The sequence below is a fragment of the Culex quinquefasciatus genome, chromosome 3 (genome assembly GCF_015732765.1).
Source record: "Culex quinquefasciatus strain JHB chromosome 3, VPISU_Cqui_1.0_pri_paternal, whole genome shotgun sequence".
Classification (NCBI taxonomy): domain Eukaryota; kingdom Metazoa; phylum Arthropoda; class Insecta; order Diptera; family Culicidae; genus Culex; species Culex quinquefasciatus.
The window spans coordinates 131416367-131437758 of record NC_051863.1 but is presented as its reverse complement, the minus strand read 5'-3'; the positions used below and the strand labels follow the sequence as shown (position 1 = coordinate 131437758).

At 43.1% G+C, this 21392-nt stretch overlaps 3 protein-coding genes and 2 pseudogenes across 3 annotated transcripts; 3 read left to right on the top strand and 2 right to left on the bottom strand.

Moving 5' to 3' along the window:
• Nucleotides 1-3016: 3016 nt before the first annotated feature.
• LOC6039555 (zinc finger protein OZF) lies at nucleotides 3017-4892 on the bottom strand. Its single transcript, XM_001849100.2, has 3 exons — nucleotides 4804-4892; nucleotides 3325-4734; nucleotides 3017-3265 (listed from the first exon to the last, which is right to left on the bottom strand). Exons 2-3 carry the CDS (start codon nucleotides 4705-4707, stop codon nucleotides 3110-3112), a joined length of 1539 nt encoding a protein of 512 aa, XP_001849152.2. The 5' UTR covers nucleotides 4708-4734; nucleotides 4804-4892; the 3' UTR covers nucleotides 3017-3109.
• Nucleotides 4893-9981: 5089 nt separating this feature from the next.
• On the bottom strand, nucleotides 9982-10467 carry LOC119769249 (annotated as a pseudogene).
• A 2058-nt stretch (nucleotides 10468-12525) lies between these two features.
• LOC119769248 lies at nucleotides 12526-13620 on the top strand (annotated as a pseudogene).
• A 157-nt stretch (nucleotides 13621-13777) lies between these two features.
• On the top strand, nucleotides 13778-15858 carry LOC6039554 (transcription factor grauzone). The gene is made up of 3 exons (XM_038265140.1): nucleotides 13778-14232; nucleotides 14295-15485; nucleotides 15546-15858. Exons 1-3 carry the CDS (start codon nucleotides 14089-14091, stop codon nucleotides 15741-15743), a joined length of 1533 nt encoding a protein of 510 aa, XP_038121068.1. The 5' UTR covers nucleotides 13778-14088; the 3' UTR covers nucleotides 15744-15858.
• Nucleotides 15859-19351: 3493 nt separating this feature from the next.
• Nucleotides 19352-20844, top strand: LOC6039553 (nuclear migration protein nudC). Its single transcript, XM_001849098.2, has 4 exons — nucleotides 19352-19556; nucleotides 19624-19931; nucleotides 19991-20554; nucleotides 20616-20844. The coding sequence occupies exons 1-4, from the start codon at nucleotides 19482-19484 to the stop codon at nucleotides 20665-20667; spliced, it is 999 nt and encodes a 332-aa protein (XP_001849150.2). The 5' UTR covers nucleotides 19352-19481; the 3' UTR covers nucleotides 20668-20844.
• Nucleotides 20845-21392: the final 548 nt, after the last annotated feature.

Below are 21392 nucleotides of genomic sequence, written 5' to 3'. Positions count from 1 at the left end.
TCAGAATTGGGTACTAAAGCCCTATGTAAATTTTTATATACAACGGTAAAAAACACGATTAAAAACCATTTCTGATCACTGTTTTTCATTTTAATGCAATTTTTTTTTGACAAGACAACATTTTTTCGATGGATTAATTATGGTCCCCTTGGAACGAGCTGTCAAGTAGGAGCTTTTCTGTCAAGAAGGACCGCGAAGTTAATTTTTCAAAATTGATTTAAAAATCCATTTTAAATTCTTTGTGGTCGTACTCAGAAAAATAAGCTTTATCGCTGTAATCAATAATATCAGCAATCTAAGGTTCATTTTAGGACCCAACTGCTCGGATTGCTTGTTTTCAAATCCGTATTGGCTTATTTAAAATGTTTTGCTTGAATTTTGCTTTTTACTCAATACAAATGACTTGTCTCTTGCATGTCTGGCAGTAGATCGACAATGCGTTGTCCAAAATTAATCAAACACAGCCCCAATCTAACCTAAAAAAACAAAACTGCATCACGCCAGATTACCAAAAGTCATTTTTCATGCGTGAACTTGCAGCACGGGAGGGGAAAATATCTCCAAACTCGAAGAATTGAAATCGAAAAATCAAGCATCACTCCTAATGTAAACATTTACTGACGTGAGCAGGATAAACTCTTTGTTTACAAACTCAAATTGACCCAATTACATTGTTTTGCTTGAAAAACCATCCGTCAGACGATTTGCTCCCGGTAGATCCCGGAGCTAACTTGAGTTTTGTTTAGATTCGGATGAACACGGATGAACTCGAACCTAAATTAGCTCTCGCACAAGTACCGCGGTGGGCTTGACGCGGGTGCCAAATTAGCTTTGCAACGCAATTAGGTCCCTGCGGTGGAGATGCCCTTACTAGTACTAGCCTTATCACTCAAATTGCCGTTTTCACTTTATATCCGAAGAAAACGTGATTTTTTAAGGGGTGTCCAAATTACCCCCACTGTCCATATTACCCCAAACTCCCCTACATATTTTCATACTACTATTACCTAAAATGTCCAAAGCAGCTCAGTAAAACTCACTGGGAGCGTTCCACAATTTAGCCCCATCCGGGGGGAGCTTATCCCTTTGTACCCTCGTGTTTGTTTCCTTTGAACAGTAGTCTAGGTAGTCCAACAATGTCCAGCACAAGTTTGAATCGAAAGCAATTGCTTGAACAGCTGAACGTACCAAACTGTTGCTTCCCTTGCTGAACTAACTATGCTACTGTTACTAAGGAAACAAAAGGATAAAACATCATGATTTGATGTTCTAACAGGTACGTTCAACTAGCCAGCTGCGAGACCCATCAGCCCGGCCGGGAACCAGTCCATATCTGTCGAGTACAGCATACGGTGTGGTTCACAAAATATCAAATACAGCAAACACAACACTAAGGCTATACATATGGACTGGCGGGATGGAAGCACGTGGACACCTCCCCCCACTTTTTTTCAATAAACTGTTTTTGGTGTAAAATCAGAGCGAGTTGTGGCGCTATAACCACGGCAAATAGTGTCCAGGGCATTCGTGGAAATACAATGTCCCATCCCAGAGGGTCCCGGAGTACCAAACCTTCTTAGCATGGTGCTCCCAACAAATACAACCAAAATCTCGGAGCGTATGGTGGTGTGTCCCCACGCTTCTTCCTCCCCTGTCGATTCAGAATTGTGTTGTTGTTCGAACACTCAGTGCTCAAACTCAACCCAATTACGAGTCATCTCTGCGATACGGCTTTACGCAGTAGGCCTGGCCGCTTTAACGCTTGTGATGTTTCAATGCATTCTAATGCAATGGCGCACTACAAATGTTAATAAATGACAAGAAGAGTGCTAGGCGTCATCTAACCTAAGGCACTCTCCAGGATCTCTTCGAAAGATTGGCTGCGCTAGGGTCTGATTAGATTAGACTAGATTAGATAAACTGGTGTAAAATATTTTTAGGTATGAAATGTCTATAATTTCAGTTTCTTGAAAAGTCGGGAAATTGTGTATGGGATTTGAGTCACAGAGTAATCCAGAGAGAACAGTCCAAGAACTTTGAGTGGTCATCCTGGCCTTTCAGAGCCTTATGTAAGGTATGCACTTTGGAAGAAACCGGTCAAGAAAAATTTCAAATGGGCAGCAGCGGCAGCGAAAGCAAGCCAGAGAGGGTGAAGAAAAGCCCCTTTGTTCTGCTGTTCGTAAAGCTGTTTCTTGACCCCTTTCCTTCCGATCTCCATACTAGCCTTTAAGCGGTACTTAGCTGAAAAGGAACAGAAACAGAAATCATTTTTGCTCGATCCTCGAGTCGATCTGAACTAAAAAAAAATCATAAAAAAAAATTCAAGAGCTACAAAATCTATAATTTAAACAATTTTTTTTCAATTACACAAGTCCAAAGAATAAAAAAATGGATCAAAAAAAATGTCAAATAAAATAAATAATTTTCAAAATTCCAAACACAAAGTATTAAAAAATAAAATTTCAATATTTTGTAAATTCAAAATTATAATGCTAAGTTTAAAAAATGTAAATAAAACAAATGAGAGTACACAAATGTATAATTCCAAAATAAAAAAAAATAATTCCAATTATCAAATTTAAAAAATAATTTAAACAATATAAAACATGAAAAAATTAAATGCATTTCGTACAAATGGCGGCATTTTCAAATGACTTTTTTGAAATTTGTGATCTTCTAAATTTTACAGGTTTTAAATTTTAAGAATTTTAAATATCAAAGAATATAATAATTTAGGACTTAAACAAAAGTAAGAATGCATTAATTGAAGAATTAGGTACAGAGTTTTCAATTTTTTATTTATATATCTGGAATTGTAATTTGTTTAATTTTTATGTTTTGGAATGTTTAAATTTATGAATAAGAGTTTTTTTTTACAATTTGAACATTCGATATTCAAATCTTTTTATTTTTCCCCCCAAGAATATTGCAATTTGTATTTTATTGTTGAGATCAAAGCTCTTCTAGAAGAGTGTCATCAAAACGAATTGAATAAGTTGGATTTCAAAATGCTTGATTTTAACACACACAATTCACTTTATTGAATGCAATGAATTACTTTAGTTACAATTGGAATTTTCAACCACACACTTGAAAAGTTGTTCGCCCTTCACTCCCTGAGCGCTCGCTTCCGCATCTCCTCCTCCCACTCGACGGGGTGGGCCGTTTTCCGGTGGACCAGTTGCTTGTTTTTCGCGTTGAACCGCTCCGGACAGTAGTTGCAGCCGTACAGATCGGCCCCGGTGTGGTGAATGGCGACGTGTTCCTGCAAAAATCAAGTTGTTAAAAATGTTTTTTTTTTTCCAAGAGATAAATCCGAGTTACCCTCATGTGGTTCACCCGGCGGAACTTTTTGCCGCACATTTCGCACTCGAACTTTTCCTCGGTGTGCATGCGCCGCTTGTGGCAGTACAGCGCGTTTTGGTTACGGGCCACGTGACCGCACATGTCGCAGGCCAGCGACGCGAGGTCGGTTTGCACGTGGATACGGCGGATGTGCTTGTTGAGGCAGTTCTGGTCGGTGAACCAGGACGAGCAGATCGAGCATTGGACCTTTTCCTCAATACGGGTTCCCAGGTGGTTCTTGACGTGTTTGTCCAGGCCCTGCTTGTAGCGGAAGACACGCGCGCAAATGTCACACACGTAACGCTCCCCTTCGCCATGCATCATCGTGATGTGTTTCGTGAGGGAACTCTTCGAGGCGAGCATGCTCGGACATTGCGGACACTGGAACGAACCGTGGGAGACCTGGATGTGGGCATTCAGGTGGCTTCGCGATACGAACTGCTTCAGACAGGTGTCGCACTTGAACGGTCTGGCCTCCATCGGAGCGTGAACTTCTTTCAGATGTTCCTTAAGGACACGTGAAGTGGAATAATCCTTGTTGCACAACTCACAATGAAAAGAGTGCGGATCAATGTGCAGCTGGTAATGCTCAATAATCACCCAGGACTTGTAGATCTTCTTATCACAACATCGTACGTAAGCTTCCTGGTCATGAACCTCCCGGAAATGTCCCCGCAAATGTTTAAAACTGCTCACCGCTTCCGAGCAAATGTCGCACATCAACGTAAAATGCTGCAGCACAAATTCCTCCTTCGCATGGTTCCTCACATTGTCCTTCTCCTTCTTGGGCTTCTTTGGCTCCGTCGACTTCTGCCTCGGCTTGTACTTCCGCTTTGGCTTAACCTCAGCAAATTCCTCTCCCTCCTCCTCCGAAAAGCTCGACTCCATATCGTCACCATCATCCGCCCCTCCATCATCATCCCAATCATGGTCCTTCTTAATGTCCACCTCAGAATCCAACCCTTCGTACTGCTCAAACTCTTCCTCCCCATCCCCACCCGGACGAACCTCCCCCACCGTTTGGCACAACGCCTGCACCCCCACCCACTCCGTATCCACCTCCTGCTTAATCTGCACCTTAAAATCCCGCGACGTCGACGGTTCCCCCACCGCCAACTGGCCCCGAATCAGCTCCTGGTTCAGCGAAACCTCCTGCGCGTACTGGTAGAACCGCTCCACCGTTTCGGCGCACGGAACGCACACCATCGGTGACCTGGCGAGGCTGGCCGAGCCGCGGAATATCTCAAAGTAAAACACGCGGTCAATCTTGCGCCGCAGCTCGACATCCTCCGGAATGATTTGCGGTGGTTGCGCGGCGGAGTTTTTGCACAGACACAGGTGGCACAAGCTGTCCAGGTCCATCGGGACGGCGGGGTTTCCGGTGACAAGCTGGAAGAATGTTTGCTGAATTAGTTCGGACCACTGGGCACATCTTAGTGCGCAATCCAAGCAATTTACCAGCGCTTAAAATATAACTGATTAATAAAAGTGATAAAATTCGTGGATATTTTTAATGAATGCTGACAACATTAACTTTCTGTTGAAAACAATCATGACAGCTGCTTGTCAACAACCCGCTAAAAATAAAACAACAACATTTTCAAATAAATTTATTCCCTGTTTTTGCGTAACCACCAATTTGAGTAATTTTTACTCATGTTTTGCACTGAAAAAAACCAACATAGCAAGTTCACAAGCTTTTTCACGTGAGCTAATCCAAAAACTAACACAATGAATTAACATGCTTTTCCTTTGACCTAGACATGACTTTCATTATAAATGCACGTGAAAACCGCGTCAGCTACACCCATCTTGATCCATTCTTTTTTCATGGGATTTTCATCCCAGACTCACGTGAATTGCACTTCGATTCACCCCAATTGACTTTTCCTTAAGGTTTCAAGTGAATTTCACGTTACAATCGAATGTTTTGATGTTGAAGTTCGAAAAGAAAAAATAGTCTAAGTCAAGATGGCCACTCACATTAAATCTGAGTCAGAGCTCTTGCGTTTAAATTGGATTATTCGCCAGAAAAGAGGGGTTTTTTCGCGAAATTGTTGCAGGATTATTTCTATAACTATGGTAAGTATTTTCTAAGTATTTCTTTGGACAAAAATGTATGCCTAACCATTTTTTTAATCATATTTCCAGGGAATTATCGTCTGCTTCTCGCCGCCGCTGCCTAATTTTTTTTAAGTATCTGCAAAACATTTTTTTGTGGATGATGACTGACCCCCATCGAGGCATGTTAATGATGGTCAACGAGGATCCGGAAATGTCCGAGGAGACCCGCGAGAGTCCCGGTGTGTGGCGCAGGAGCACGGCTTGCTGCTCATACGGAGAGCATTTTTTGTGTGAAGTGTGAATGAAAAAGTGATATGTATGTGTATTCTCGAAGAAGACTAAAAGTGTAATATATTTAAAAAATAAATGGAAAACTAATGAATGCACGAAATGCATTTTTATTTCAAAACATGAATACAAAAAAGAAAAAGAAAAGGTTACCAAAAATCTTCACTTGAAAAGCAATTGAAAAACATTTGATTTTAAAGTGAAATCCATTTAAATTTCATAAACATTTCTTATGAAAGTCACGTGAAACGACACATGATGGGCTATCTACAATCACTTAGCTTAGAACATCTAAGTAAAGTAGTTACTTAGGAAAGTACGCAACTTACGGCCGTCATCCACAATCAACTTAGAAATTTTGCTGGGCTGATATACGTTGCTATGCAGTTGTTTGTTTACCTTTGATATTGAAACGTCAACTTACCGTAGATTTTGAAATTTTTCAAACCATACGTCAGTTTCTAATTTGATTACTTTTCCATTGTAGAAGCTCGGCTTCATTTCCATTGATTCAAATTCCTAAGCTAAGTGAAATTTTCTAAGCTAAGTGATTGTAGATAGGCCATGAAGCTAACGTGATTTTCACTAGGTTTGAACATGCAGCGCGATGAAAATTTTCTATGTGATTTACACATGACTTTCACATGAAAAGTGGTATGGGGCAGATTCATGTGTGAAACATGTAATATTACTATGGGCCTTTCTTTCAGTGTGTAAAAAGTAAATCCACTCAACAGTGAGCACCGTCCCAGATACGACAATTTTTTTTCAAAAACCGCGGTTGTGTCGAACAAAATTGAGTCGTTTTACTCTGTGGTTTTACCTAGACTGCCCATAATTGAAAATTCGGCTATTATGCCAAATCAAGTATTCCGAGAAAAAAGCGTCGTCGAAAAAGCGTTTTAGTGTTTGTCACAAAATCTCCGTCAAGGCAATTTCCCATTAGAATGGCATATTAGCCGTTTGGTTTTTCGCATCGGCAGCCAGGTCTAAACATTATTTCAGTGAAATTCAAGTTTCAGAAGATGCGTTGGAACCAAGCTTATATCTTCGAGCCGTTTTTTCAATGGTGGGCAGTAGAGAACCTACAGTTTATTAGTGAACGAACAACTCAAAACAAAAGTACCAATCGAAGCACGAGAACTGTCAAACGGAGGTACCAATCGAGCAAAATCCATTGTCTTTTGCTCGTTTGTTACCTCCGTTTGATAGTTCTCGTGCTTCGATTGGTACTTTTGTTTTGAGTTGTTCGTTCACTAATAAACTCTAGGTTCTCTAGTTAGTATTAGCATTAATAGCTAAAAATTAATTAGTCTAATAGCTCCTTATGTATTGTAAATTGGAATTTTATAATATACCGAATTATCGCGGCAACTTATCTGACACTACGCTTCGCAAATCTATCAACTCTAATTCTGAGTGCAAGGACATGCTGTGTTGACCGTGTGGTTAAACCTCAGACAAACTGACATGAAAGCTCGAACAATTTTTTGTTAAAAAAGTGAGACCAGTCAAATGGAGACTGGAGAGGGTGAAAAAAAGCCCCAAGGGGGTGGGGTGAAAAAAAGCCCCAAGAAAACCTTCCCTCTCTTTTGTTCTGCCGTTCGTAAAGCTGTTTCTTGACCCCTTACTTCTGATGAGCATATCTGGAGCAACACGAGAAAAGGGCGCATAAGCATTTTGACAGCTAAAACTATTTTGCAAATTCCGAGACAACAGGTAACTTTTTCGCAAAACTCGATGTGTTAAACAATAGCTGGCCTTCCCAGCAACCTTCTAACGGTGCGGGTTTTGTTAAATAGTTACCTGTTGGCTCGGAATTTGCAAAATTGTTTTAGCTGTCAAAATGCTTATGCGCCCTTTTCAAATGTTGCTCTAGATATATGCTAAGTTAAAAAAAAATAGGAAGCTACTTTTTCTGGTGTCAACCTGGAAACGAACATGATTTTCAATAAATGTGAATCGAATATTTTTTTAACTTTCATTTTAAAATGGATAAAATAAACCTTTTTGTGCATGTTTCTATTGTGAAATTGTCTCAGGAACAAGAATATGATGAAATTATTACCGATCTAAGGGGTCTCCCGAGCAAACATTTACAACCAAAAAATTCACTAAAAGTAAAAGTGTCTATTTCATATGTTAAACTGCCTTACCCAGAGAGTTCTTAGTCTCAGATGGTAATCCCAGATGTCCCCTACAAGCTGCAGGTCGAACCGAGTTGATATCTGGATGGAACACTTTTTTATTTGAGTTTGAAAATTATGCTATTTTTTCATTAAAATGACAATAACTCCCTTTAGATGTAACCAATTGGGTAATAAAACCCACGAGGTGGTCACTTCAAATAAATGGCATATTATTCATAAAGTTGATCCGTAGTGCATCCATATTTACGAGATATATCCGAAGCTGTCAAATTCTAAAAGTAATTTTATAGCAGTGTATCTGTCAATGACAGATTTGGCTAGAAAAATCTCTCCTCACTGATCATAAATCGGTAAGTTCTGCCTGTAGTTTTCCTTACAGAAGTTGACCATGTTTTTGTGATCATCCGCAGATTAAAAACGACTACCCTCTGCCCGGAGCTGAGTTAACGGGGACGATGACGTCAGGCTGTCTCTTACGTGAGATGTTTTGCTCAGCACCCGAGCTGGCTTAACCGGAAGATCTGTTGAAAATTGTGGACTACGACCAACGTGTTCCTGTTGCTGGCATGCACACTCAGCAGTTGGACAAGTTAATGATGGCCTGCCGGAAGCGGTGGACATTGCGTTGTCTCCTGCCATGGCCAGCGGCGCCAACTAAGGGAGGAGGGGAGGGGACACGGGTCAGATCAGCCAGTCAATCAGGAAATGAACTCGTACATCACCAACACCATCAAGATCAAGTTAAAAATCATAAAGGTAATCAAATGCTCGACTATAGTTGATTTTAATTTTTTCAATTGATTATTTCTTCGTTTTAGGCTAATCTTAAAGATGAAAACAAATTTTCAGGCAAGCACGAGATCCAGCATCCTGCTCAAGTATTAACACAGCTACCGTCAACCAAGTAAAGCGTGCGCGTTCGTGCACTCTGCACCCGACAGGAAGCTTTTCCACGTCGCACACATTATTGGACCAGTACAAATGCTAGAACTGCATCAAGCTATCTCTATAGTTGACCATAGTCAACTCAGAGAAAGATTCTACCTCACCGCTAGGCTCAAGCAATTCCAAACCGTATACGATTCTACCGATAGCACAATTGTTTGGCCAGTTAGTAGGTTCCAAGACTTTTGCCTAGCTCCTGAAGAACATTATTTCGTGACATCAAAGATTGCCTCCATCGGAAACGTTTCCTGCGAACTGTTAAAAAAAAAATCAAAATCAAATTATTCGCTCTACAGCATTGCCTTGGCGTTCTCGATTACGAGATTCCTACTCGAAACTAGGTGTTCGAAGGCTTGATTGTTGAGGCAATTGCAAACCTCTTTTTACACCTAAGCTTCCATCCACCTCGGGATTCGAACTGACGACCTTTGGATTGTTAGTCCAACTGCCTACCAGCGACTCCACCGAGACAGGACCCAGGGAGACGACTCCTACACCTGGACTGAGCTAACGACCTAACCTTTTTAAGTTAGTCCGGGGCCAACATTTACTTCCCGTCCGACGGAAGGCGTGATCAGACAAATCTCGTCTCGAAAAATGCCACCGGGACCGTCTGGGATCGAACCCAGGCCGACTGGGTGAGAGGCATTCACGCTTACCCCTACACCACGGTCCCGAACTGTTAAAAGAACGTGATAAAAAGTTGTGTAATATTTCCATACAGTCTATTTAACTACCCGACCCGAATTAATTGTAAAATAAATGTTTTGAAAACAAAAAAATGATTCATAAACTTTTTTTAACTTCCATCAAAAATAAACCGAGCGTTAATTTTGAGGAAACACAAATATTTACAGCGAGCCGACACGAACACCTGCAATACTCGTAAGGTGTTGTCGTAGAAGCCGACGTATTGGCCAGATCCCAGATCTTGATCGACGGAACGTAGGCGACGCACAACCATTACCGGTTCATCGAAAACAAAGGGTGTGGTTGATCTCGATGTGCTCCATCGTTTGCATATGTCCGCCGGATGTGCACAGAGAACATTCGGTCGACAGGGCACCGAATTAAGGTAGCCATTGTGGCCTAGGTGGTCGATCTTCAGCTTGCAGTTGATCAAGTTCCAGAAATTGCGAATCCTAACCGAAAGACACGATTATCGAGTTGGAGTGGTTCGGAGAGAAGTTCACGCTTGACATACACTCGGAATGACCAGCCTTCTAGATGGTGTACTAGCACGAGTTCCGACTCGGCCAGCTTGATGGTCGTTCTGAAGTTTGTCCACAGAGAATGGAACCGACAAGACCTCCTTAGCATTTTTTTTCGGAGCTGCGGTCGACCCGACAGCGGCCAACCCCCACAGCCGGAAGGTCTTGTCCCAAGAATCGGACAGGGCGTGTCGTGACCAGACGGACATATTTCGGTCGTTTTCTCGTGTTGCCGTCTAAGGTCAGACGCTTCTGCGGGATGTCGTAGTTGGCGTCGTCCCGGGTTAGCTTCCACAAGATCTGGGTCATGTCGTTCGAAAAGGACAGGACAATGTCCGTGTACTTGGAGTCGGTCGCGATCTGAGTGAGACAGCCGGAATGGCCAACCAACTGGCCGCAAGGCTGCATCTCGGTCAAGATCTCGGTCATTCTTGATGAAATACTTCACTTGAGCAAGTGTCAAAGTTAAAAGTTTGCGGCGGGATGCATGGCTTGTATAGCCTTTAGTCTTGCTTGGGGGGTTCGTTTGCACACAGCACCGAATTTCTCAGCTCCCGGCTCCAGTCCTTGCTAAATTCCGGATTACTTTTTGCTCCATCCGGATCTTTTTCAAAAACGCAGACCGAAACAAATCAAGTGACAGTTCATGCCAATGACGTTTAGAAACGTCACAGCCCACACTGATCAAAAATTTCTTTTAAATTCTCACGCCGCTTCTCGTGCATCACGTGCATCCATATTTACCACGTATTTACCATTATTTACTGGAGTTGCTCCAAATGCCATACGGATCAAGCATGTGCCCAACCCCGTGATAAAACCCCATGTCAATTTTTATGTACAACGGTAAAAAACACGATTAAAAATGATTTCTGATCTAGTTTCTGATCCCTTTTTTTCATTTTAGTGCAATTTTTTTTTTGACCAGACAACATTTTTTCGATGGATCAACTATGGTCCCCTTGGAACGAGCTGACAAGTAGGAGCTTTTCTGTCAAGAAGGACCGCGAGGTTAATTTTTCAAAATTGATTTAAAAATCCATTTTAAACTCTTTGTGGTCGTACAAAGGGACATTGTACTCAGAAAAATAAGCTTTATCGCTGTAATCAATAATATCAGCAACTCATTGTAGGACCCAAGTGGGATGCTTCTCCTTGCATTTTGACGTAGACTTACGTCTTTGTCGAAGGTACTGGGGTGTCATTCCAAAAAACCCGGGCCGAAGGCCCTTGATTACTGCGTCATCCGTCAAACGCTTATATCTTCCTTCCCTCTAATCGAATCGACACGATTTATGTTCCATTCGATTCGAAAATTATTCAGCAATTTGCTATAAAACATTCATTGTTGGCAAAATAGTTTAACTGTTGAAACAATTGAATGTTTTAAAATGTTTTCAAAATGCAGAGATTTTGCAAGCAAAATGAGCGCTTCCCACTCACGGACGGGAATGTCAAGTACCTATTTTGAGGGGAAAATCATCCGAGCAACGCGACCGAGTGTCGGTCGCGAAAAAGGAGGGGAAGTAGCGGGCCGAAATCATACATAAGAACGTGCGCCAGAGCCCATTCCATCATTCACGTCTCAGACGTCGGACCGGCAGCAGCAGCAGGAAAGCTCAGCCCAGAGCAGCAGCAGCAGGAGAGAGACCAGAGCAGCAGCAGAAAAGCTCAGCCCAGAGCAGCAGCAGCAGGAGAGAGGGACCAGAACTGGAAAAGAAGTGCGCATCGCCTTCTCGTCGTCACCGTCAGCCAGTTGCCTCTCGATGGCCGGACCGTTTGGATCTTTCGTGGTTGCTGTGGTTCGGAGGTGCTTCAATCCCCATCCCTCGTCCCACCCGGGACGAGGCATCAACAAGATGAGGCGCGCGCCTGCTGCCTTCCGCCGAAAAGCCTCTCGTGGGTCAAGCCTTGGTTGTTAAACAATCGGGACATCCAACTAGCTCGTCGCATTCGCGGCGAGCGCTTCTGAAAGATTTACGTCTCATCAAATTCTAGTGTTGAAAGAGTTGCCCTCGTCCCACCCGGGACGAGGCAGCGAGCTAATTTGAATTTAAATTTCAGGAACAAATTTTGGTCTTCGGGGCGACAGATTGCACAGCTTTCTGAGGCTGCTCTCGCCCCCAACCCCTATGCCCCCTCTCCCCTCCCCCATTCGGCTCGCTAAAATTCCTTCGTCTCTTTCTTTCCTCTCTTTGCCGTTCGAATGGGTGTTCCTTCCAATATATATAGCTAATTCTTCAAATTAATATATGGAAAACCCACATGTCCACATATCTAAATTTTACGTAAGTCTACGCCATTCCGGTTATGTCTGTGACATAACTACTTTGACTTTGGTTGCATTTTTTAAGTCCTTTCAGATGCATTTTGAATTTTGAAATTAAATTGAATTTTGCCTAAGTTATTGCCTTTTAAGGATCTTTGACGTTTTGGACCTTCAAACTTTGTGTCCCGATTTGCCCCACTTCCCGTTGACCTAGAGTGCTCATATTTTGCCAGATGCTTCGTTGCTGAGTTCGATGCGAGATGGGTATGCTTTGCTCGTGGACTCGCTCTTAATTTCTCGATACCCCCAAAAAAGTAAATTCATGAACTGCCGAGGGGGACGTCACTCCGCGATAACACACTAAAACGCACAAAAACGAGCTCGAAAAGCATCAACGCTACTCATCGTGCCGAGTTTTCACATAACGCCACCTTAAAGCAAGTTAACGCAAGTTATCGCGCGTTAAAGCGGTATACGCACTTCGGAAGGAACCGGTCAAGAAAAAAATCAAATGAGCAGCAGCGACAGCGCAAGCAAGTCAGAGAGGGTGAAGAAATGCCCCAAGAAATCGCTCCCTCTCCTTTGTTCTGCTGTTCGTAAAGCTGTTTCTTGACCCCTTTCCTTCCGATCAGCGTACTAGCCTTAAAGCGAGTTAAAGCGACCACAGTCTGCTCGACTTTTAAACCAAGAAAATCTATCTTGCAACCTTGCCGTCGAGCAGTTTTTGGTCATGTTTGGCAACTCGGTATTTGTTTTGTTTTTTTTCAAGCAGTTTTGACAGAAAAAAAACAAGGCAAAACTGCGATTCGGCGGTCGGCGTAGACAATCCGGTGGCAAAGATCCTGGTGGAGATGAGTCGCTTCCAGGACGACGAGGTTGGCGATGGAACGACTTCCGTGACGGTGTTGGCTTCAGAGTTGCTGCGCGAGGCGGAAAAGTTGATCGAGAAAAAGTTGCACCCGCAGACGATTATCACCGGGTGGTGGCCACGCAGGCTGCACATTCGGCGCTGATTGGCGTGGCTCAGGACAATTCGAAGGATGCGGAAAAGTTCCGAGAGGATTTGATGAACATTTCCAAGTTGGCAGTCGATGCCGTGATGCAGTTGAAATGATCTGGGAAATAGACCGGCGGTTGCTAGGAGGATTCGTTCCTGGACGAAGGTTTCCTGCTGGACAAGAAGCATCAAGAACGCAAAGATCTTGATCGCCAACACGCCGATGGTCACGGACAAGATCAAGGTTTTAGGATCGAGCATCAAGATGAGGTCGCCAAAAAGAAGAAGATGAAGGACAAGGTGACGACCCGGACGGTTCGTCTCGGTCGTTGCGATCTGTACCATCGTAATCCGTGGGGCAACCCAGCAGATCATCGACGAAGCGGAACTGCAGTTTTGAACGTTTTGAAGCAATCCGTGAAACTTGAATCCTTTGTAGCGAGCGTGTAGAATTGCAGGTCAAAATCTCCAAATCAAACACATTCATGTTTACCGTGCAGCGCACTGCTTTGACAGTTCCGTTCGTTGCCGTTCCCGGTCTCTGACATTCGGTTGAAAATACGGAAAAGACGCGACGTATTTTCATTCGTTCGGTCGTGAAAATTATTCTCCCTTGTAATTTCTCGCGCAGCAGCTTCAAGTTCTACACAATTTGGAATAAATCAACGCCGATTCCCCTTCTCGCCAGGATCCGGACCTAATCCAACGCCGGTGACACTTGGGCCAGGTAGTGTCCGACGATCGAAGGGGTGTTGGTTGTTGCATAACACGCAAGCACGCTCCTCTGCAGCTGCAGCTGGGCCGAAACTTTCTCTCCGAATGGCGTCCGAAGAATCTGCGGTCCCGGGAACCAGCGCCAAGCCGATGTGTTGTCGGCTGTGCCTGTGTGAACACACGAGCGGGAGCCCCATCTCGGTTGACGACTACGTGCTTGATTTAGCTAAGAAGTTGCTTTACTTTGAGGTTTGAGAATGTTTTTTTGGGATTCTTTTGGGTTTGAATGATTTAATTTTGTTTGATTTTAGTTGTTTACCCACGAAGATGTTAAGGAAACGATTTGCGAGATCTGCAAGGACACCGTGGTCGTGTTCCACGAGTTCGCCGAGCAGGTCCAACGCAATCAGAATTATTTGCGATCGCTGAAGATGCCGATCAAGCAGGAACAACCCGACGAAGATGCGGAGTGGGCCGCGGAAGCGCTGTGCGAGATTGGGGCCAACAACAACAGCAACGAGGACATCGAGATGCTGATGGATGTTGAAGGTGGCCACGTGAAGGCGGAGGAGCTTGAGGAAGAGGAAGAGGACGAAGACGATTCGGAGCCGAGTTCCGACAGTGAGCCGGTGCGGAAGAAGAGAAAGTACACGCCGCGGAAGGCGGGATCGGCGGGGAAGAAGATCAAAACGGAGAAGAAACATACGCCGCCGAAGGACAGCACCTCGCCGGATGAGCGGGAAATCCTGAAGCATTGCAATTTGTCGTGCGATTTGTGCGGCGAGTCGCAACCGAACTTCCTCTCGCTGTTGAACCATTTTAAACACATTCACAACGAGCGTGGCTATTACAAATGCTGCGATAAGAAGTTCTTCAAACGATGCTGGATGATTGAGCACATCACTCTTCATCTCAACCCGGACGCGTTCCACTGCGCGTTGTGCAACAAAAGCTACAGCTCCTCGGCCGTCCTTAAGGAGCACACGAAGCAGGTCCACGCGGCCAAGGAAGACCTGTGCATCACGTGTGAAACGTGCCACAAGCAGTTTGTTTCGCCATCCCACCTCAACGCTCACATCCAAGTCGCGCACGGCACCGTCCCGTGTCCCAAATGTCCGAAAATCCTCGCCTCGCAAGGATCTCTCAAAAAGCACCTGGTCGCTCTGCACGGCGACGGAGAGCAGTTCGTTTGCGACGTGTGCGCGCGCGTTTTCCGCTCAAAGAAGTGTCTCGACAACCACGTCAAGCTGCATCTGGGAACCCGTATCGAGGACAAGGTGCAGTGCTCGATGTGCGCCTCCTGGTTCACCGACCAAAACTGTCTCACCAAACACATCAAGCGGGTTCACGAGGTGTCCGAGGTTCCGCTGTCCTGCGAGATCTGCGGCTGGGAGGCCAAGAACCAGCCGTCCCTGTACGGCCACATGCACCGCGTCCACGCCGAGCTCAAGTACGAGTGCGAGTTTTGCATGAAAAAGTTCAAGCGACAGCACCACATGAAGGTAAGACGTCTAACCGTAATAATTTCAAATTCAACCCTCATTTCTCCAAATTATTTGTAGGAGCACGTGGCGATCCACCACACCGGGGTCGCCCTGTACGATTGTCAGTACTGCGAGGAAAAGTTCAACTCGAAGAACAAGCTGTACTCCCACCGCAAGAGTATGCACCCGGTCGAGTACGAGGAGGATGCGCGCAAGCGCTTCCTGAAGGAGGACAAAGTGTTGCCGGATCCGAGCGCGTCGGTTGTGTTTGCCTAGAAGGGGAGGCCAGTTTGAATTGTGCGTTTAGAAAATTGTAATGAAGCTACAAGGCAAAAGTTGTAGAAATGCATTAATGTAATCGTAATAAACTTTTTATCGATGGACAACAGTATTGAATTGCATACTTATTTTAGGGGTGTATCCCATTTGGCATAAAGCTATTTGGCATAATGCCGTTTGGCATAACGCCGTTTGGCATAATAGAGTTATCTACGTGCGCATGTATTGCGTGTACGTACACGAAAAAGATTGAGGTTAAAATTTGTACCCGCAAGCAAAACAAATGGTGCGCTAGTGTGCGTGAGATCGGGCTTAGATAGCTCTATGGACGTTTGGCATAACGGTCATTTGGCATAATGGCCATTTGGCATAATGATGTTAAAATTTCAAAATAAAGTTAATATTGGAATTGCTTTAACCCTCTACAACCCAACCCCGCCTCTAGACGGGCTTCGATTTAAAAAATCACCAAAAATCCATTTTTCAACCAATTTTTGATTTTCAAAAAGCATTGGAAAGAAGAACTTTAAAATTTTTGGAAAATTTTAGGGTTGGAAGTTAGACTTGTTTTATGTGATTTTGGCAATGTTTTTAAAAATGTAATTTTTTTAGGGGTCAACTTTTAGGGGCTGTGTTTTTTAGGGACCATCCATAAACCACGTGGACACTTTAGGGGGGGGGGGGGTATGGCAATTGTCCACGCTCCATACAAAAAAGATTTTTTTTGTATGGACAATTGTCCACGAGGGGGGGGGGGGGGTGTTGAGATTACCAAAAAAAATGTCCACGTGGTTTGTGGATGGTCCCTTACTAACATTTCCTATACTTTAAGTAAAAAGAAGTATGCAGTATTTTTTTTTAGTGCCCCAGACTATGCCTCTACGCATTTATTTACAATTTAAATGATAATGGTTTCATTTTATAGCAGAAAATGTGAAAAACATGCAAAAAAATGAAAAAGTTACTGTAAAAACGTGAAAAAATTAGATAGGCATAATGTAATGATAGGAGGTGGTAGAGTAGGCCAAATACTACCAAAAACAAACATAAACTAAACAAGATAAATGCAAATTAAAATACTAAAAATGAAACAAGAAAAACATAAAACAAGAGAAGTAAAGTTTTTCGTAGAACAAAAGTTGCTCAAAATGACCTCCTGAACACGGGAAAAATAAAAAATTTCAAAAAAAAAATTTGGGCAGTAGAGGGTTAAGCAGACCATATTAGGTCGTGATAACTGCCGGCGAAAGCTGATTTTTTATTTCTTTAAGAATTTTATTTTAATGATTTGAAAACTGCTGGCTATGGGTGCCCAGAACTTGAAACTTTTGTTCAAAACGTTGCTCCACTTGCTGAATATTGTTCCCAGGGCTATTTTAAGCCATTGAGCCAAATATGTTCGACATTTACCCATCGATATTCCAGGTTAAAGATTGTATGGAAAAATAGGGGGAAAAATATGCTAGATTTGAAAACAAGTTTTTCTACGATTTTATCAATATTCTCAAAAGTTAAATTCTCATTTGAATTCTCGAGTAAATATCCAAAACAACCTATGTGCTATGGGTTATCTATGTAGTAATGACCTTTTTTTTTTTATTTAATCTGGAATTGTAAGGCTCTTCATCTTTGTCATGCAAGTAGAATTTTCTTTTTTATGCTGTATTTTCCTTTATTTAAAGGCTAGTATCGAGATCGGAAGGAAAGGGGTCAAGAAAGAGCTTTACGAACAGCAGAACAAAGGAGAGGGAGCGTTTTCTTGGGGCTTTTCTTCACCCTCTCTGGCTTGCTTTCGCTGCCGCTGCTGCCCATTTGAATTTTTTCTTGACCGGTTCCTTCCGATGTGCATACAAGTTATCAGTTATCACAAGCAAAGAGACACCAAGAAAAAAAACTCACTGACTCGTGATGACTACTGACACAAGTTAAATTTTTCCTTCTTAATAGTGGAAAATTATCTTTACTTGTGATTACTAATAACACGAGTTGAATTATCCCTATATGTTTGAATTTTCTCTCTAATCAAGAAGGGAACAAACTCTTGACTTGTGATAACTGCTGATACAAGTAGAATTTTACCTTCTTTAAAGAAGGGAAAGCTGTTTGACTGCTGATATAGGTGAATATTTTTTAAAGAAGGGAAAACTCGCTTGAGTTGTGACCACAGCTGAAGCGCATTACCCCCTTTTTAATGAAGAAAATTCAACTTTAGAAGGAAAATTCAACTTTTTTCAGCAGTTATCACAAGTCTAGAAAGTGTCCCTTTCTTTAAAGGAAATATACACCTTGAATCAGCAGTTGAGAGTTCAGAAAAAATGACCCGCAGCTTTTTTGGGTTAGATCCAAAGCTAAAGACGGTGAATTAATATGTTCCTAAGTATATGACAAAGTGGAATGATTTACATTTCAAATAAAAATCTCACTTTTCTGTACATATTTGAATGGAAGTAGCACCACTTGCTGATAAAACCGTAGAAAAACCAGTTTCTAAATCTATCATTGTTTAAATTTTCCCAATTATTATTCACCCTGTAATATGAATGAATGAATCCAACATGTAGGATGTAACAAAATGAGTGAATTTTGCGTACATTTCAGGGCATCATCCCCTGGATGCACTAAGCCCGAATCCCAAATATGAACTTGATTGGCTGTGACAGGAACTGGCGCTTTGACTTTGAAATTTAAATGGGATTTAAACCCGTATAATCGGTGCGTTTTGGTTTTGAGTTCTGAGTCCCTTAATGATTATTGAATTTTTCATCAACCTCACGAGCTCATAGTTCGTGTTCCAGGGAACAACTTTGCCGAATAGTGCGAAAAGATTCGTTAAATCTTAAGAATGTTACAGAATTTATAACACCACCGGTGAAAACTGTAACATGTAACCACCCACTGAGAATTTTGTTTGAGCCTCGACTCGATTCAGGCTCGATCTCGAACCAGGTCGACTCGAGGCCCGAGCCAAAATTCTCAGTGGGCAAGCAAACTGCCAGAAGAGCTTAAAGAAAAAGCAGAAGTTTTCAGCGGTGCCATGGTGTTATAAATTCTGTAACATTCAAAAAGTGCATCGTTTTCTAAATTTCAAGCTTTAAAATTTACTAAAAACTGCTGTCCTCATTTAAACTGTAGTCCCGATTGATCCCAGTCTATAAAATTAAAATAATTTTGAAAATTTAATGTCATTATGCCAAATGGCCATTATTGCAAATGACATTTATGCCAAACGACCATTATGCCAAATGGCATTATGCCAAACGGCGTTATGCCAAACGGCATTATGCCAAATGGGGTACACCCTTATTTTAGTATATTACAAAATAAAAAGTCATGTCTGGACGTAATATTTGAACAAACACTAAAAATCCAATTCATTTATACGGTGAATTTATTATTTTTGCTAGTTTGAAGATCCCCTATGGACGACGGAAGCGTCGGTGCTTTTGCTTTTGAAAATTACAATCATCTGCAGATAATGCAAAAATCTGCAAGGAAAGGTTATAACTTTATCAGCCCGCTTAACCCCGGTAGTCCCTTTTGTTCAGAATCAAAATCACGCAAACGAATGTCGATACTTTTGACAGTTTGATTTTGTTTATTTCTCGAGAATATTCCAAACACCAAAACGACTCTCGCGCACACACGGTTGTGGTTCGCATTTTGCAGCGGAGCTCAAGTTGTGATTCATAAACTTTGTGATTTAAATCGAACGTAATTCTCACTAAAGACACCACAATGTCCGCCGACGACGGAAAGTTTGACCCCGTGCTGTTTTCACTGGCCGAGCAGCACCCCGGCGGAGTTCCGGAGGTAAGTCACTTTCATCGATCCGCTAACCTCAATTCACGCAACGCCTGCTTTGTCCTCTCACACGCAGCTTCTGGCCACAATCGCCGGCTTCCTAAACCGGAAAACGGACTTTTTCGTCGGCGGTGACGCCGGCGAGTGGGAAAAGCTGGTGCTGAAGATATTCCGCAAGGAGGCGGCCCTGGCCCAGGAGGTGGCCCGCAAGAAGCGCGAGGAACGGGAACAGGCGGAACGACGCCGGGCGGAGACGCGCCGCAAGAAGGAAGAGGAGGAACGACGCGAGCGGGAAAAGGCGGAGGACCAGTCGGCGGCGGCCATCACCGAGCTGACGGATGCCGAGGCGGAGAAGATGCAACGCGAGCTGGAGGACGCCAAGAAGTGGGTTGTGGTGGCTTAGTTGCTATGGAGATGGATTTAATGGGCTTGTTTTTTTTTAGGAGCAAAGAGGTCAAGGAACCTGCCCCAGCTGCTGCAGCAGCGGAGGAGGAAGAAACGGAAAAGGATGACGACGAAGAACCCGAGGACAAGGGCAAACTGAAGCCGAACCGAGGCAACGGGTGCGACCTGGAAAAGTACAGCTGGACGCAAACGCTACAGGAGCTGGAACTGCGCGTGCCATTCGATGTCAAGTTCACGCTCAAAGCCAAGGACGTCGTCGTGAGCATCCAGCGCAAGTCGCTGAAGGTCGGTCTCAAGGGACACCCGCCGGTGATCGACGGAGCGCTGCACGGCGAGGTCAAAATGGAAGAATCGCTGTGGCACCTGGACAAGAACAGCGTCGTCGTCACGCTGGACAAGGTCAACCAGATGAACTGGTGGGAGAAGCTGGTGCTGACGGATCCGCCGATCAACACGCGCAAGATCAACCCCGAGTCGTCGAAGCTGTCGGATTTGGACGGGCAGACGCGCGGCATGGTCGAGAAGATGATGTTTGACCAGCGGCAGAAGGAGATGGGTCTGCCGACGAGCGATGAGCAGAAGAAGCAGGATGTGCTGAAGAAGTGAGTGTTGCTCTTTCAGCTACGTTGATCAGTTCTAATTCTACGTTTTTTGTTTTCTCAGGTTCATGACGCAGCACCCGGAAATGGACTTTTCAAACTGTAAATTCAACTAAACCGGAACTCCCCCTAATGTATGCTGTATTCTACCTGTACGTTTCCTTCTAATCTAATCCAACAAGGACTTCAATTTACAACATTATGCTTTAAGTAGGTTTTAACTTAAGTGCGTTTGGTATTGATGTTGGCGGCGATTGCAGCCAAATGTAATAAAAAGCCATGCTACGGAAACTGCTTGTGTTGTGTTTTAATGTACGGTACGGAGATCGGAAGGAACGCGCAATTGAGATTCTTGGGAGAAAAAAAAATAAAAAGAAAATAAAACCACGGAAATTAAAAAGTCCTAAAATTTTAGAATTGTAAAAAATGCAATTATGTGGAATTAAATTTACAAATCCTTCATTTCTCAAATTCTTGAATTTCTACATTAAAAACGTTACTTAATCCACCCTTAGGTGGTTGCTGCCTTCATCTCATTTAAAGGGTATGCTATCCAAAATAGACACGCTCGTGATAGATCCGACCACGTTTTCATCGAGATATCTAAGATCCGGCTTCCAAAAAGTGCATAAATAACACTTAAGTGCTAATAACATTTGATAGGGTTGTCAGATGTATTGGTCGCGTTGGAAAGGTCTTTTAAATACCTTTTTAAAAATGTATAACATGCCGGGTTTTTCCACAAAAAACACCCTTTTTACAATCTTCCGGACTTTTGTTAAAATTGTTTTTTTTTTGCATAACTTTTGAAGTACTTATGGAACAGATCGAATGACGCCAA

Bases quoted from the DNA above. Each gene is read 5' to 3' on its own strand.
- LOC6039555 (XM_001849100.2), bottom strand. From the start codon at position 4,707: ATGGACCTGGACAGCTTGTGCCACCTGTGTCTGTGCAAAAACTCCGCC. The intron at 3,266-3,324 runs GTAACTCGGATT...TGATTTTTGCAG, and splicing joins GCCGGGTGAACCACATGAGG to GAACACGTCGCCATTCACCA.
- LOC6039554 (XM_038265140.1), top strand. From the start codon at position 14,089: ATGGCGTCCGAAGAATCTGCGGTCCCGGGAACCAGCGCCAAGCCGATG. The intron at 14,233-14,294 runs GTTTGAGAATGT...GTTTGATTTTAG, and splicing joins AGAAGTTGCTTTACTTTGAG to TTGTTTACCCACGAAGATGT. The intron at 15,486-15,545 runs GTAAGACGTCTA...AATTATTTGTAG, and splicing joins AGCGACAGCACCACATGAAG to GAGCACGTGGCGATCCACCA.
- LOC6039553 (XM_001849098.2), top strand. From the start codon at position 19,482: ATGTCCGCCGACGACGGAAAGTTTGACCCCGTGCTGTTTTCACTGGCC. The intron at 19,932-19,990 runs GTGGGTTGTGGT...GTTTTTTTTTAG, and splicing joins GAGCTGGAGGACGCCAAGAA to GAGCAAAGAGGTCAAGGAAC. The intron at 20,555-20,615 runs GTGAGTGTTGCT...TTGTTTTCTCAG, and splicing joins AAGCAGGATGTGCTGAAGAA to GTTCATGACGCAGCACCCGG.